The sequence below is a fragment of the Sander lucioperca genome, chromosome 23, assembly GCF_008315115.2.
Source record: "Sander lucioperca isolate FBNREF2018 chromosome 23, SLUC_FBN_1.2, whole genome shotgun sequence".
NCBI classification, from domain to species: domain Eukaryota; kingdom Metazoa; phylum Chordata; class Actinopteri; order Perciformes; family Percidae; genus Sander; species Sander lucioperca.
Window position 1 is genome coordinate 265001 of NC_050195.1, and position 17500 is coordinate 282500.

The following is a 17500-nucleotide window of genomic DNA, read 5'->3' on the forward strand; positions in this document are numbered from 1 at the left end:
ACATGGAAAAGGCCTACATGCAGTAGCACCTATTTAGCTATGGCTGCAGTAAGTTTGTTCTTAGTTGAGGTATCCATTTGCTTCTGTCTGAAGTCATCCATTGTCGCCTGGCTTTGACGAGGGGGCGGAGAATTGGCATCTGCTGTGTGCTTGGCCATCAGCTGTGTGCTTGGCCATCAGATGTGTGTTTGACCATCAGCTGTGTGCTTGGCCATCAGCTGTGTGTTTGACCATCAGCTGTGTGTTTGACCATCAGCTGTGTGTTTGACCATCAGCTGTGTGTTTGACCATCAGCTGTGTGCTTGGCCATCAGCTGTGTGTTTGACCATCAGCTGTGTGTTTGACCATCAGCTGTGTGCTTGGCCATCAGCTGTGTGTTTGACCATCAGCTGTGTGCTTGGCCATCAGCTGTGTGCTTGGCCATCAGCCGTGTGCTTGGCCATCAGCCGTGTGCTTGGCCATCAAGTGGTATTTCAGACTGGACGTGCTGCGATGATAGCTCAGTTCACAACGACCAAACACACAGATCACTTTGGTCTTGTCAATGGAACCATTTGGCAACTTTTTAAAAATAAACTTTCCATTCAGAATCTTATTGGCATCCATTTCGGCGTCTCGCGCTCGCCATCCACTCAAAACGTAATGTTAGCCTACTACTCTTTGGCCGGCTCGCGAGCCCAAACAAGTGTGTGTGGCGTGCCTGTTGTTTGGTTTCCGCTGTATAGCTAGATCCAGTGTGGTGTTGTAGTTTTTCTAACGTTACTAGTTGTTGCAACAGCATGTTAAAAAACTACAAAGTTTGCTAGGCCAAAAAGAACGTTAATCTTGCGATGAAAAAATTTACGCCGTTAAAATGTGTTTGCGTTAACGCTGTTAATAACGCGTTTAACTGACAGCACTAATAATAAACATGATACTTTGATCCATATTAAGTAGGGTTGCACCAAATCCAGATTTTTGGGTTTCGGCTGAATACCGAATACCGAATCCTATCTATCATTTTCCCAATTGCTGCATGAATGGCTTTGGCTCGTGGGTGATCTGAGGCGCACTGCTTGTTCGGTGTAGGGCTAACAAAGCTGGTAATGGTCGTCTGGTTAACACAAGTTTTCCACAGTGACTGTCCTTCCTTTGCCGTACCTGAAGTTGCTGCATTCTGGCTGCTGTCTGTAGATTCCTTCATGCACAACTCGTATTCTTCCAGATGTTTCATACCAGATGTTGTAACAGCGGTGATGTTGTGTATAGTTTAGGGTCCTCGCCACCACCAGACTAATCAGCATTGCAGATTGAACATGTAGCTGGACTTGAATGGCCTTCTTTTGACTGAAAGTTCTGCCAAACTACACTTTTTCTGCTCACCAGTTCCATTTTCACTTCCTCACAGCCTACTGCATTGAACGCTCCACCTACGTAAACACCTTCCCGTAATCAACGGCGGCGTCATTACGTCGACCAGCGTAGCGCACTTAGTGCAAGCGTAGGGTTCGGTTCGGCAGAAACCGAACCCCGTCAAAAAGCCCAATATTCAGCCGAATCCGAATCCTGGATTTGGTTCATCCCTAATAATAAACCATATTCTTTCATCTGTCCGTCGAACCCACCAGCTCGTCGAAGATGTCTCTCTGGTGGACGTGGATGGTGATGAGCGTCTCGTACTTGGTCCTCTCGTTTCTGCTCAGCTCCCTGGTCGTCATGTCGATCAGCTCGTTGAGGATGTCCAGGAACTTCTGATTGGTCGTCTGCATGATCTGTCAGCCAATCAGATAAAAGACAGTAAAGGGGAGAGGATCTGCGTGGCATTCATCTGTTCCAGCTTTAGTTACTAGTTACTTTAGTTACTCCACTACATTCATCTGTTACAGCTTTAGTTACTAGTTTCTTTAGTTACTAGTTACTTTACACGTTAAGATTACTGCACACAGAACACATGTAGTTTATAAAATCTGATGTTTGATTAAAGTAAACTAGCCAACGATATAACGGCTACAAGTCACGCTGAGATGATCAGACCATTACACACACAACTGTTTGGATCCTTTACACTTTCTACAATGGGAGGATTGTTCTTTACTTTTACACACTTTTACTTAAAGAACATGTTCAATACAGGACTTTAACTTGTAACAGAGTATTTTTACAGTGTGGTATTTTTACAGAAGTAAAGGATCTGAATAGTTCTTCCACCGCTGCCCCCCCTCTGCTCCTGTTTTTCAAAAGAAAAGCACCTTCTTGTCAGACTTGCTGAGTACGAGAGCATCTTCTGCGTCTCTGGTCCAGATCATCTGGATGCCCAGCAGGCCAACCTGAGCTGGAAACGCCGACTGGAACTCCAGCAGCTTCAGCTTTGGGTCGCTGATGGCCAGGTAGGCCTGACGGATGATAGCATGGAGGGTCTGCCTCACGCCTGCTAGCAGCTCACATAACCACATCTCCACGTTCCCCTGGAAGAGACACGTTGAACCGTTAGGGGTCGACCAATGCTATTTGCATGCATGCGTGCGTGCGTGCGTGAATGCGTGTATGCATGTATACCTGTGCCAGGAGAGGTTGGCTCAGCTCCACAGTTTCTCCTTCCTGAGACTGAAAACTGATGATCTGGTCGTAGACTTTCTCATTGAAAACAACTCTGTTAACGTTGTCAAACAGACTGAGCAGGTGAGCCTGAGAGACAGAGACAGACGGAGACAGTTTGGGCCTAAATATGAGATTTTAAAACTACAAAAAAATAACCGCAGGGGGAATAAAAACCTGGAACAAAGATGTTTATGTAAGGGGGTGTTACCTGTATAGTGTGCGAGTCAGAGGCTTGGCCCAGAATCTCCAGCAGGGCGGGGTCAGAAACAAAGAAAAAACGAGGAAAAACCAAGCGCTTCTTCTCCAGGTAACCGGACAGAGACTTCTGACAAAACTCCAACTGCTCCAGGAGGTGAGGGAGCAACTGGAGGTGGAGGAAGAAGTCAGTTTGAATCAAGAATGAATCCTAACAACAACTGTCACAGACAGACAGTTAAAGGTCCTATGACATGCTGCTTTTTGGATGCTTTTATATGGGCCTTAGTGGTCCTCTAATACTGTATCTGAAGTCTCTTTATATAGACCTTGGTGGTCCCCTAATACTGTATCTGAAGTCTCTTTTATATAGGCCTTAGTGGTCCTCTAATACTGTATCTGAAGTCTCTTTATATAGACCTTAGTGGTCCCCTAATACTGTATCTGAAGTCTCTTTATATAGACCTTGGTGGTCCCCTAATACTGTATCTGAAGTCTCTTTTATATAGACCTTAGTGGTCCCCTAATACTGTATCTGAAGTCTCTTTTATATAGACCTTAGTGGTCCCCTAATACTGTATCTGAAGTCTCTTTTATATAGACCTTAGTGGTCCCCTAATACTGTATCTGAAGTCTCTTTATATAGACCTTAGTGGTCCCCTAATACTGTATCTGAAGTCTCTTTTATATAGACCTTAGTGGTCCCCTAACACCTATCACCATTTCTAGTCACTGGGGGACCATAGGCAGGCTGGGGGAACTCATATTAATGTTAAAAAACCTCATAAAGTGACATTTTCATGCAATGGGACCTCATGTGAAAAATGTATTTGAGTTTTTCACGTGTGGCCCTAATCCTCTTCCGTACCACTGAGATGACGCGCTTCATAAAATTTGAAAATCAGCAACTTTCCCTCTTTAGCATTTAGCTTAGCACAGTGCCACTGCAACCATAAACAACACCGGCTTGGCCGTGCCATCCTCCCTAGCTCCGCCCAGCCAAAATCGTCACATCAGATTAAAAAAAAGCTAAATGGCGACGGCCAAATTGCCAGACTAAAGGCTTCCAAAGGGCAGTCCACCAACCAATGGGTGACGTCGATGCTACGTCCATTATTTTGTTCAGATACAGAAACAGTCTCATGTTTAAAAACCATGGCAGAGTAATGTGAGTGACGTGTTGCTCAGAGGCACGTGGGCAGCACCTGGCTGAGCGTCTCGTCTCCCACGCAGCACTGCACCACGTTGGGAAGGTCGTGCGCTCGCTGCATGATTCTCTGCCACGACTTGTCAATGTTCTGGAAACGTTTGGCCTCCTGCACGAGTCAAAGATAAACCTTAACTTCTATCTGATGTGAGACAAAAGGTTTAAAAACATTTAACGTGACGGTCATGTGACCTGAGGCAGCTGCTTGGCAATGTCCCCGCCCACGAACACGGCCTCCAGGTAGATCCAGAGGTTCTGAACCGACAGCCACTTCTCGATGATCTCAGAGGTGTTGGAGAGTTTCTGGACCCACAGCTGGATGGCCGGCTTGAACGGAGCGTTGTACCTGCAGGACGGAGGACCACAGGCAGACAGTTCATTCATTCATTCATCCATCCATCCATTCATTCATCCATCAATGCATCCATCCAACCATTCATTCATCCATCCATCCATCTATCCAACCATCCATCTAACAATCCATCCAACCATCCATCCATCCATCCATCCAACAATCCAACAATCCATCCATACATCCATCCATCCATCCATACATCCATCCATCCAACCATCCATCCATCCAACAATCCAACAATCCATCCATCCATCCAACAATCTATCCATCCATCCAACAATCCAACAATCCATCCATCCATCCATCCAACAATCCATCCATCCAACAATCCATCCATCCATCCATCCAACAATCCAACAATCCATCCATCTATCCATCCATCCATCCAACAATCCATCCATCCATCCATCCATCCAACAATCTATCCATCCAACAATCCAACAATCCATCCATCCATCCAACAATCCATCCATCCATCTATCCATCCATCCATCCATCCATCCAACAATCCATCCATCCATCCATCCAACAATCCATCCATCCATCCATCCAACAATCCATCCATCCATCCATCCAACAATCCATCCATCCATCTATCCATCCATCCATCCATCCATCCATCCAACAATCCATCCATCCATCCATCCAACAATCCATCCATCCATCCATCCAACAATCCATCCATCTATCCATCCATCCATCCAACAATCCATCCATCCATCCATCCAACAATCTATCCATCCAACAATCCATCCATCCAACAATCCAACAATCCATCCATCCATCCAACAATCCATCCATCCATCCAACAATCCATCCATCCATCCATCCAACCATCCATCCATCCATCCATCCATCCATCCATCCAACAATCCATCCATCCATCCACCCATCCATTTATCCATCCATCCATCCATGCATCCATCCATCCAACAATCCATCCATCCATCCATCTATTCATCCATCCAACAATCCATCCATCCATCCAACAATCCATCCATCCAACTATCCATCCATCCAACAATCCATCCATCCATCCAACAATCCATCCATCCAACTATCCATCCATCCATCCAACAATCCATCCATCCATCCAACAATCCATCCATCTATTCATCCATCCAACAATCCAACAATCCATCCAACAATCCATCCATCCATCCAACAATCCATCCATCCATCCATCCATCCAACAATCCATTCATCCATCCATCAATCCATCCATCCAACACTCCATCCATCCATCCATCCATCCAACAATCTATCCAATAATTCATCCATGCATCCATTCATTATTTCCTTCCTTCCTAGTCTTTGTTCCTCTCCTGTTCCTTCGTTGTTTTTTCCTTGTTTCCTCTTTTCTTCCTTCCCACTTCCTTCCTTGTCTCTTCCTTCCTTCCTTTCTGTCTTTCTTTCCTTTTCAATCCAACCCTCTTTCTTCCCAATTCCTTCATTTCCTTCTTTCTTACTTTGTTGTCTGATCCTTCCTTCCTACTTTGTCTCCTCCTTCCTTCCTTCCTTGTCACACCCCCCCCTCACCTGTTGCTCAGTAGTGACGTCAGCACCATCAGACTGTCCTCCATGTTGGAGATCTTCTCGGCTGTGTCTGCTCCTCTGAGCAGCAGTTCTCCTCGGCTCCTGAAGGAGGCGAAGCTGAGCGTCTGGCTGCTCCACTCGGCCACCACGTCCTTCAGCTTGGCCTCGATGTCCCGCTCCTTCACCGCGCTGATACAAACATCCTGACACAGCGGGGAAACAGTCCAATCAGGCGCCTTCTTTCAGACACAGAGGCAGTATTTTCATATTATGTATATCTGTCCAATCTGAGATTTCTCTCGCACGACTATTTGGCAGCAGCTCCGTGCGGAGCTTAGTGCCGCCCATGCCGATTCTGATTGGTTTAAAGAAATGCCATTAAACCAGAGCATGTTTTCCACCCATCCCAGAATGCTGTGGAGTAGCCAGACCTTCCTTTATCGCGCTGTGGAGGAGGGTCTGGCAAAGCGAGACTAGGTTAAACAGAGGTTTTATTTGCGTCTGTGTGTTAACAGCTGCCGTGTTTTCAGCACCAGTACCTCTATGTCTTCTTTGTGTTGCAGCAGCGGCGCCTCCATGATGTTTCTGAGGGAGAAAGTTTCTGACTCCACGTGGAAGCTGTGACCGGTCAGCTCGCTAAGACGAGTCCAGTGTCGGGACAGCATGGCCTGAAGGACACGGTCAGAGAAACACATGGTTATTATCAGCTTTCACCATCCAGAGCAGACATACTCAGTGAGTAGAAAGGTGTGTTACAGTAGTCAATGCAGGATGAGACAAATGCACATATAAGCATCTCCAGTTCAGCAGTTGGAGGAAGACATGCTGGCAAACGAGGAGCCGGTTCCGACTGCCTCGAGCTGTCCTGTTGGATCTCTGTCCTGTTTTGGGCCCTTGTACAGAGAGGAGCACTAAGAGAAACCATTCATCCAACAGTCCATCCAACAATCCATCCATCCATCCATCCATCCGGTGTCCCATGGCAAAACCCTTTCTCGGTGTAGCGCTGGGCGCTTTAAAGGAACACGCCGACTTATTGGGACTTTAGCTTATTCCCCGTATCCCCCAGAGTTAGATAAGTCCATACATACCCTTCTCATCTCTGTGCGTGCTGTAACGCTGTCTGGCAGCTCCACTGGTAGCTTAGCCTAGCACAGATCATGCAGGTGAATGGTTCCAGTAACCCTATCGCTCCGAATTGTGACAAAAGTGAGAAAATAACGCCACCATGTTCCTATTTACATGTTGTGATTTGTAGAGTCACAGCGTGTACAAAAAACAACGTAACACGAGACACAGCCATCTTCTAACCGTAAACAAACCGGGAACTATATTCTCAGACAGGTTTGCTGCAAAGCAAATCATTCCGCCCAAGTACTATATTCTTCCGCCTGAGAATATAGTTCCCGGTTTGTGTACGGTTAGAAGATGGCTGTGTCTCGTGTTACGTTGTTTTTTGTACACGCTGTGACTCTACAAATCACAACATGTAAATAGGAACATGGTGGCGTTATTTTCTCACTTATTGGGAGCAGTAGGATTACTGGAACCATTCACCTGCATGTTATGTGCTGGCCTGATACCGCTGGTACCGTCAGACAGCCTTACAGCACGCACGGAGATGAGAAGGGTATGTATGGACTTGTCTAACTCTGGGGGATACGGTGAATAAGCTAAATTCCCAATAAGTCGACGTGTTCCTTTAATACCGGACCATTTAATTTTAATTACGGCACAGTCCGACCTCATGAGGCTGTGGCATTAACTGCGTCTGCAACATGTTGTCACTCTACAGTGTGCCCCCCAAACATCCTACAACTTCAACAACTTCACATTGAGTGAAATTCCTTTGTTTTGTTTTCCTCTCTGCGCATGTCGGTATGAATGAATATAAATTTGGGGCGTTTCACGTTCGTTTTCTGTGTTACTCACATCCTATGTTTCTGTCGTACACCACTTCTGACGCAAATTTGCCGTCTAGTTTTATAAATGATGCCCCTGGTCAGCGGCGTAACATGTGTCTAACAACGCTGATTGATCAAACACTTCCACACCCTACTTTTACATTTATTCTAAGTGAAGTCAAACAGTCAGACCTTGTTGGCCATCATGTAGAGCAGAGGGCAGGTCTCAGTGAAGTCATCGATGGTTTTCTTCAGATCTCTGAAGGCCTGCCACTCCTTCAACGCCTTCGGAAGCTTCCGGATCCTGAAAAACACAAAAGAAGACCCAGTGAGAGACGGAGCAATAAGTGCTGCCCAGTGGCGATAGGAAATACAGAAGCTAAATAATAATAATATAATAATAAGTTTATTTGATATAGCACCTTTTACAGACAAAGTCACAAAGTGCTTCACATGATTAACATTAGTAAAAATGCAGTAAGATCCAACAGAAAATAAGAAAGGAGAAAAAGAGAATTTGGCCCACCCATGAGAGAGAGAGAGACATCATGGCTTTCAAACAAGCAAAGTGGCAGCTGGTCAAGACCACCCCCCCCCTCCACCTTGCCCCCCCCCTCTCCTCCTCAACAGCATTTAAAGCTACAGACACAGAAATGGTACATCCTAAGGAAAGCTCATTGTGGGACTGGCTCTAGTGGCTGTAATTCTGCACCAAGGCTGAATTTAGGGAAAGAGACTTCAGATACAGTATTAGGGGACCACTAAGGTCTATATAAAAGAGACTTCAGATACAGTATTAGGGGACCACTAAGGTCTATATAAAAGAGACTTCAGATACAGTATTAGGGGACCACTAAGGTCTATATAAAAGAGACTTCAGATACAGTATTAGGGGACCACTAAGGTCTATATAAAAGCGACTTTAGATACAGTATTAGGGACCACTAAGGTCTATATAAAAGAGACTTCAGATACAGTATTAGGGGACCACTAAGGTCTATATAAAAGAGACTTCAGATACAGTATTAGGGGACCACCAAGGCCTATATAAAAGAGACTTCAGATACAGTATTAGGGGACCACTAAGGTCTATATAAAAGAGACTTCAGATACAGTATTAGAGGACCACTAAGGTCTATATAAAAGAGACTTCAGATACAGTATTAGGGGACCACTAAGGTCTATATAAAAGCATCCAAAGAGCACCATGTCATGGGACCTTTAAAAGATTAAAACCTAAAACCCAAAGTTACAAACATAAGTCAAAAGCGAATTTAATCAAGTGTGTCTTCAGCTGCTTTTTAAAAGCATCAACAGAGACTGCAGAACGTAAGGTAATAGGAAGGACCTTCCACAGAGTCAGAGCCACCGCTTCAAAGGAACGGTTTAGTTTTAAGCAAGTGCACGTGGGACCACCAGTAATCCCTGGTTAGAAGACCTGAGGGACCTGTTAGTGGTGTACGGATGGAGCAGGTCAGAGATATAAACAGGTGCCTGACCATGCTTTACCAAAGCTTCATAATTCAGAACAAGAACTTTAAATTTGATCCTGAACTTGACTGGAAGTCAATGTAATGAGTATAAAATTAGAGTGATCACACTCATCCTGCTGGACCTGGTCAACGGCCTTGCAATAGGGTTCTATTCAATTCAATTAAATTTTATTTATAGTATCATAACAAGAGTTATCTGAGGACACTTTACAGATAGAGTAGGTCTAGACCACACTCTAGTTGTAGACGGTCCTGGGACAAGTGAAAATGGAGTTGCAGTAATCAAGCCGGGATGATATAAAACCATGAATGATCATCTCAAGCTCAGAATGCGAAAGAACAGCTCTAAGTTAAATGACTACCTATATTATCTCAGTCTTTTAATTTCAATCTTAAATACTGTAAACGAATGTTCCTCCGTGCTGAACCTGTTCTGGAAGTCCTGCAGCTCGGTGTTGATCTTCTCGATGTTGAGGTCGGCCCACAGGATGTCGTAGTATCCGGTGACGCTGTCGATGACGGAGTTATACAAAGTGTAGAGTTTGGACAGCAGAGAGAGCTCCCTCTTGATCCTCTGCAGCTCTGGATACTCTGCAGGGAAGAGAGGGATGATTAGTAAGGAAGAAGAGAAGGAAGTCAGTCAGTTGTCTATATCGACGATGATGCATTTAGGGGATTGCTCCGGTGCCGCCGGAAGATCCGCCAGATGTCCGTTACCGTCCTCTTCCTTTGTGTTGGCGTTCTAACCTCCGGTGGATTTGTGAGGACTATGGTTAACTGCTCCTCAGATCTCTGCAGGGTAAATCCAGACAGCTAGCTAGACTATCTGTCTAATCTGAGTTTTCTGTTGCACGACTAAAACTACTTTTGAACGTCCACATGTTCCACCAAAACAAGTTCCTTCCTGAGACTATTTAGCAGAGGCACCGTGGCTCCGTCCGGAGCTTAGCACCACCCCAAGATGATTGTGATTGGTTTAAAGGTCCCATACTATGCTCATTTTCAGGTTCATATTTTGGGTTTCTACTAGAACATGTGTACACTTTATTTGAACATGCTTTTGTTGGAGAAATTTTGATTTACATACTTTCTCTCTTGTTATTATTAAACTGTTTGCATAGAATAATATACTGAATACTCTAAAACAAGATAACATGGAGCCATTGCGTGTCCTTGTCTGAGCACGGCGTGTTCCTGAGGGCATACATGCCCTCTCAGACCAGATAGGGGAGACGTCATCGACTCTGACAAGATAACAATTGACGACATCAACTCTGTATCATGATTTATTGCTTTTCACTTGGTGTTATAAAGGGCGGCTGTGGAGAGCTTTTTGTTAGGTCACTGTCTGTACTATTCTGTAGTGCGGAGACTGCCTCCTTGTTGGGTTCTCAAGTAAAAGGAACTTTAACTACTTCAGTGGTCCTGTCTGTCATTTCATAATGAGATTATTCTAACAGCTTTAAAGGTGCTCTAAGCGATTGTTGGGTGACATCACTTCTTGTTGACGTTCGAAGTATTGTCAAACAAAATGGAGGCTAGCTCGCCCCTCCCTCCTCCCTCCTCCTCATCCCGTCCCCTCCCCCTCCCTTCCGTGCTTCCTGAACACTGCTGCGGTGATGGCTCAACCAAATCCTTCTTGTCGGTTATTGGCTGGGACGCTGGAAGACTGTTTATGTTTGGTGGTGCAGGTCGGCGCAGGTTGTTTTTGTTGCCGTTTGTGGAGCCTGGGCTGTCTACAGAGACCGCGTTTTTTTTTACAGTGTGTTCAGGGGACAGGCAGCTAGCAGATAGTGAGGAGATGTTTGCTAACCCTAACCCAGGAATGCTGTGGGGACCCAGACCTTCTTCCGCTGTGCTGTGGAGGAAGGTCTGGCAATGCGAGACTAGTCAGTGAGTCGTACCGTTAACAGACAGTCCGAACAGCGCCTCCCCTCCAGAGTAGGTGGTGTATTTCCTCCACAGCTGATCAAACTCCGCCTGGAAACTCTGCAGCCGATCGCTGGCTTCAGCTGGAGCCAAGCCCTCCACCCCCGGGCCCCTGCAAGCACACATGTTTGACTTTCTGTTGCATGTCATAATAAATCATGATAGGAGTTTGTCCCTGATGCGTACCTGTGATTGTACTCAGTGGAGAAAGTCTGGACGTGGCTCTGGAAGCTCCGCACTGCAGACAGCAGGTCTTCCTTCATGCTGGGCTGGATCCTCACAAGAGTGTTCTGGTTCTGCACCACCTGAAACCAAAACACACACACACATCAGTACTAATTTCCTCTTTATTTGGATCCCCGTTAGCTTTCACAGAGTGCTCGCCAGTCTTCCTGAGATCCACAAACAATAAAGCCAAAGCAAGCCAAATGTAAGGATCAGAAAATAAGAGAAAGGACTCTATAAAAATCAAAAATAAAGTAAAAAAGTTTAAGACGTTTTCAAACCAGTATTATTCTAGGGGTACTCTGGAGGACTGCAGGGGGTATGTGTCCCCCTAGGGGTACTTTGGAGGACTGCAGGGGGTACGTGTCCCCCTAGGGGTACTCTGGAGGACTGCAGGGGGTACGTGTCCCCCTAGGGGTACTTTGGAGGACTGCAGGGGGTACGTGTCCCCCTAGGGGTACTTTGGAGGACTGCAGGGGGTATGTGTCCCCCTAGGGGTACTCTGGAGGACTGCAGGGGGTACGTGTCTCCCTAGGGGTACTTTGAAGGACTGCAGGGGGTCCGTGACATTTTTTGCTAAATGTTTTTCAGTTCCAAGGCTGTAGTTACTTCTACTGTCTTTATTTCTCTCCAAGTTTGTCGCTTTTTTCAAAGTTGTTGTCTCTGTTGTTGAAGGTCTTGTCGTTTGTTTTGACCTATTCTTGCCTTTCTTCCTTACTTTTTTCTACTGTCTCTTTTTCCTCGGAGTTTTTGTCTCTTTGTTCAAAGGTTTTGTAACTTTTTTTTCGAAGTTTGTCGCTTATTTTAATTTGTTGTCACATTTGTCGCCCTAGTGTTGCCTTACGTCTTTCGGTAACACTTGACTTGAAGTTTTCTACATAAGAGTGACATGACACTGTCATGAACACATGACACACACATGATGCAGTCATGACAGTGACAGTCAGTAATGGGGAATTACTGGAATAGTTGGGTCTTTGTAAATTATAGAGTGTGGTCTAGACCTACTCTATCTGGAAAGTGTCCTGAGATAACTCTTGTTATGAATTGATACTATAAAAAGACTAGAACTGAATTGAATGACACATGAACCAGAACCAGAACATGTCATAACAAAACCGACTAACACACACACACACAAAAAAGCGTTATGTCATAAACATTTATGACTTGTTTATAATGTTTTATGACACGTTCATGACAGTGTCATGTCACTCTTATGTAGAAAACGTCAAGTAAAGTGTAACCCTTCTTTCTACTGTGTATTTGTTACGATTTTCGACCTATTCTTGCCTTACTTCTTTCTTTCTACCGTCTTTTTCCAAGTTGTTGTCTCCTTTTCTCATCCTCCAGGCTGTAGTTTAGTAAATCTATCGCTGTCATCGCTGTATTCTTCCTCTTTATAGAGACTTTTTTTTCTACCAATAATTATTTGTGCTGGTTAGGGGGCACATGGCTTAAAAACCCTGTTCAAAGGGGGGACATTATTGAAAAGAGCTGGAGAACCAGTGGTCTAAAGAAACACCAGGCTCTGCTACAGATGTTTTCTATCAAGTCCAGCAGAGTTTGGACTCTGCCGTGTCTCCGTCTCACCAGGGCGCTGAGGTTTTTCCATCCGTAGGTCAGGCCGTCCACGTGCTCGGCGTTCCCGTCGTTGAAGAGCAGCTCGTGTTTGTTGAGCAGAGCGAAGGATTCCTCCACCGGACCGATGCCGGCGTCGATGCCAACCTCCGCCTCCCGAACCTCAAACAGCAAACAGGGAGGAGGGGAACGAGGGATGATTTATAATCACCGGGGTGATGAATACATGCAGTGATGGAATGTAACTAAGTACATCTACTCCAGATAGATAGATAGATAGATAGATAGAGAGACAGAGAGAGAGAGAGAAATAGAGATAGAGAGAAAGAGAGAGAGAGAAATAGAGAGAGAAATAGAGAGAGAAAAAGAGAGAGAGAGAGAGAGAGAGAAATAGAGATAGAGAGAAAGAGAGAGAGAGAAATAGAGAGAGAAATAGAGATAGAGAGAAAGAGAGAGAGAGAAAGAGAGAGAGAAAGAGAGAGAGAGAAATAGAGATAGAGAGAAAGAGAGAGATAGAGAAATAAAGAGAGAGAGAAATAGAGAGAGAGGGATAGAGAGAGAGAGAGAGAAATAAAGAGAGAGAGAAATAGAGAGAGAGAGATAGAGAAATAAAGAGAGAGAAATAGAGAGAGAGAAAGAGAAAGACAGAGAGAGAGAAATAGAGAGAGATAGATAGATATATAGAGAGAGAGAAATAGAGATAGATAGATAGATAGATAGAGAGAGAGAGAAATAGAGAGAGATAGATAGATAGATAGATAGAGAGAGAGAGAGAGAGAGAGAGATGGATAAATAGATAGAGAGATAGATAGATAGAAGTATAGTTAAATGCTCCGTCTGTCTGAATGAATGAGTGATGAAATGTCTGACCTCACTTAGCGCCGCCATGGCTCCTCGGACATCCTCCAGGTCCGTGATTGGACGCTGCAGACGCTTCGTCAGCCCGTCCAGGAGCGAGAAGATGTCGTCCATGCGGGCGGACGCGCGGCGGTTGAGCGCGGCGCCGAAGGCTCGTTTCCACAGACGACACTCCTGAGTGAGCGCCAGCTTCAGCTGGTCGGCGTCGAAGAGGATCGACCCCACGGCGCAGAACGCCGGGAGCTCCGAAATCTGCACCTCCAGCGTCTGCAGGGACAGCAAGGCATCATGGGTAAAACTTTGCTTTAACCCTCCTGTTTTTTCCACGGGTCAAATTTGACCCATTTTCTAAAATTTTCTATATCAGAAATTTGGGTTTCTTTCAACCACAATGTCCCCAAAAAATAACGACGAAATAACGACACTCTTAACAAGTAAAATTATCAGTTCACTAGTTTCTTTGAATTTGGGCGTTGCATTAAATTTTTAAGCATTTGAAAAAAACATGATAAAAGAACGTTGAAAAAAAACTACAAAAGTGACAGAAAAAGCTTAAAGGAACACGCCGACTTATTGGGACTTTATCTTATTCCCCGTGTCCCCCAGAGTTAGATGAGTCCATACATACCCTTCTCATCTCCGTGCGTGTTGTAGCTCTGTCTGACGCCCCCAGCATTAGCTTAGCTTAGCACAGATCATGCAGGTAACTGGCTCCATCTAGCCTAGCTTAGCACAGATCATGCAAGTAACTGGCTCCATCTAGCCTAGCTTAGAACAGATCATGCAGGTAACTGGCTCCATCTAGCCTAGCTTAGCACAGATCATGCAAGTAACTGGCTCCATCTAGCCTAGCTTAGTACAGCTCATGCAGGTAACTGGCTCCATCTAGCCTAGCTTAGCACAGATCATGCAGGTAACTGGCTCCATCTAGCCTAGCTTAGCACAGATCATGCAGGTAACCGGCTCCATCTAGCCTACTGCTCCCAATAAGTGACAAAATAACGGCAACATGTTCCTATTTACACGTTGTGATTTGTAGAGTCACAGCGTGTACAAAAAACAACGTAACATGAGACACAGCCATCTTCTAACCGTATACATACTGGGAACTATATTCTCAGGCGGAAGAATATAGTACTTGGGCGGAATGATTTGCTTTGCAGCAAACCTGTCTGAGAATATAGTTCCCAGTATGTATACGGTTAGAAGATGGCTGTGTGTCATGTTACGTTGTTTTTTGTACACGCTGTGACTCTACAAATCACAACATGTAAATAGGAACATGGTGGCGTTATTTTCTCACTTATTGGGAGCAGTAGGCTAGATGGAACCAGTTACCTCCAGGATCTGTGCTAAGCTAGGCTAGATGGAGCCGGTTACCTCCAGGATCTGTGATGGCCTGATGCCTCTGGAGCCGTCAGACAGCCTTAAAACACGCACGGAGATGAGAAGGGTATGTATGGACTTGTCTAACTCTGGGGGTTACTGTGAATAAGATAAAGTCCCAATAAGTCGGCGTGTTCCTTTAAAAAAGTCAAACCAAAAAAAAGTAAAAAAAAAAAAAAAAAACACAGAAAAAAATAAAATAATAAAACGTCAAAAAAACGCAACCCCATCATTTTCATCATTTTATCATAAAAGAGCAAAATCAAAGAAACACGTCCTATAGGAGCCATTCTTCATCAAGCCACATATCTCCAGAATATTCTGACAATAAAATTATATTTTTCAGACGGACACATCAGGAGAAAATTAACTTTGTTCCAGACCTGCTTTTGTCTCAGGAACCAACCAGATCTGAGCACACACACACACACACACACACACACACACACACACACACACACACACACACACACACATATACACACACAGATGAGCACACACACACATACACACACACACACACACATATACACACAGATGAGCACACACACACACACACACACACACACACACACACACACACACAGACACACACAGATGAGCACACACACACACACACACACACACACACACACATGAGCACACACACACACACACACACATATACACACAGATGAGCACACACACACACACACACACACACACACACACACACACATCCACACACACACACCCACACACCCACATATACACGTAGATGAGCACACACACATATACACACCCACACACCCGCACACACACACACACACATATACACGCAGATGAGCACACACACACACACACTCACACACACACACACACACACACACACACATGAGCTGACGTCACACCTAACAGAACTGATGTTCGTGATGGTAAGTAGGTCTTTAACCGTTGCAGACCATGCAACGTTTTGTTTTTCTGGGCCGAAATTTCAACATTTTGTTGTTCTTTTTCTACACTTTTCTCAACGTTTTTGTTGATTATCTTGCAATTTTTTGTGACTTTTATTTTTAATAATGTTTTTGTCAATTTTTTAACAAGTTTTTTGTTCATAAAAAACAATTGTAAAATTGGTTAAGAGCGCTGGCCAGCTCGGTGTCTAAGCTGAAACCATCCATACAAATATAACTTTTCATTTGTCCACACAACGTTCACTACACTTTCAGACGAGGCCACGCCCCTTTAGGAGACAGGAAGTGTGTACAGTTTCATATCATTGGTGCAATTTGTAATGCGCTATCTTTAGTTAGAGAGAATCTTTGGTATAATATGTCGGACAAAAAGGGGGTCAATGATACGAGTCCACTAACAACCTGACAGGAGACGGAGACAAGGAGGAGAGGATGTGATGTGTGATAAACTCACCGAGTAGAAGGAGATCTGAGAGCTGAACTCCGTCAGCGAGGGGTCGGACTGCAGGAAGGTCTGGACCTGCTCCTCTGGGTCCTAAACACACCAGGCTGTTAGAGTCCAACAACACACACACACACACACACACACACACACACACGCACACACACACAGACACACACCCACACACAAACACAAACACACACACACACACACAGACACACACACACACACAGACACACGCACACACACACAGACACACACCCACACACACACACAAACACGCACGCACGCACACACACACACACACACACACACAAACACACACACAGACACACACCCACACACACAGACACACACAAACACATACACGCACACACACACACACATGCATGGAGACACAAACACACAGATGCACAACACACACACACACACACACAGACAAACACACCCACGCACAGACACACACGCACACACACACACATGCATGGAGACACAAACACACACACACACACACTCAGACAGACAGACAGACAGACAGACAGACAGACACACACACACACACACACACACACACACACACACACCAGTCCCCTCTCTCTTATCTCTGGGTGTTTCCTCTCCTCTCTGAATAATGTGTGTATGAAGACCCGTCAGCCTCTGTGGTTTTAGAGTCATGTAAAGGAGATTGATTACTGGATAGAGAGCTGATGCTGCAAAGTTTCCTCTGATGATGAGATAAAGAAGTCATGTTTGATAAAAAAAGGATAAAGAGCAGCTGCTGATGAGGGTTGGTGTAGAGCGTATATGAGCTGAGTGGTGTCAGTGTTTGTCGACCTCGGAGCAGAATGGCTGCACACAC

At 45.0% G+C, this 17500-nt stretch overlaps 1 protein-coding gene across 1 annotated transcript in view; it reads right to left on the reverse strand.

Moving 5' to 3' along the window:
- Positions 1-17500, reverse strand: part of dnah5l (dynein, axonemal, heavy chain 5 like) — a 105071-nt gene that overhangs the window by 55615 nt on the left and 31956 nt on the right. Inside the window, exons 30-44 of the mRNA XM_031308623.2 lie at positions 16654-16734; positions 13873-14127; positions 13015-13164; positions 11383-11501; positions 11172-11308; positions 9696-9858; positions 7967-8078; positions 6410-6538; positions 5874-6073; positions 4172-4325; positions 3978-4088; positions 2786-2941; positions 2536-2664; positions 2229-2444; positions 1605-1751 (exon numbers count right to left, since the gene is read on the reverse strand). Of these exons, the coding sequence (XP_031164483.1) occupies positions 1605-1751; positions 2229-2444; positions 2536-2664; positions 2786-2941; positions 3978-4088; positions 4172-4325; positions 5874-6073; positions 6410-6538; positions 7967-8078; positions 9696-9858; positions 11172-11308; positions 11383-11501; positions 13015-13164; positions 13873-14127; positions 16654-16734 (2259 nt within the window). The remainder of the gene's footprint in view (positions 1-1604; positions 1752-2228; positions 2445-2535; positions 2665-2785; positions 2942-3977; positions 4089-4171; positions 4326-5873; positions 6074-6409; positions 6539-7966; positions 8079-9695; positions 9859-11171; positions 11309-11382; positions 11502-13014; positions 13165-13872; positions 14128-16653; positions 16735-17500) is intronic.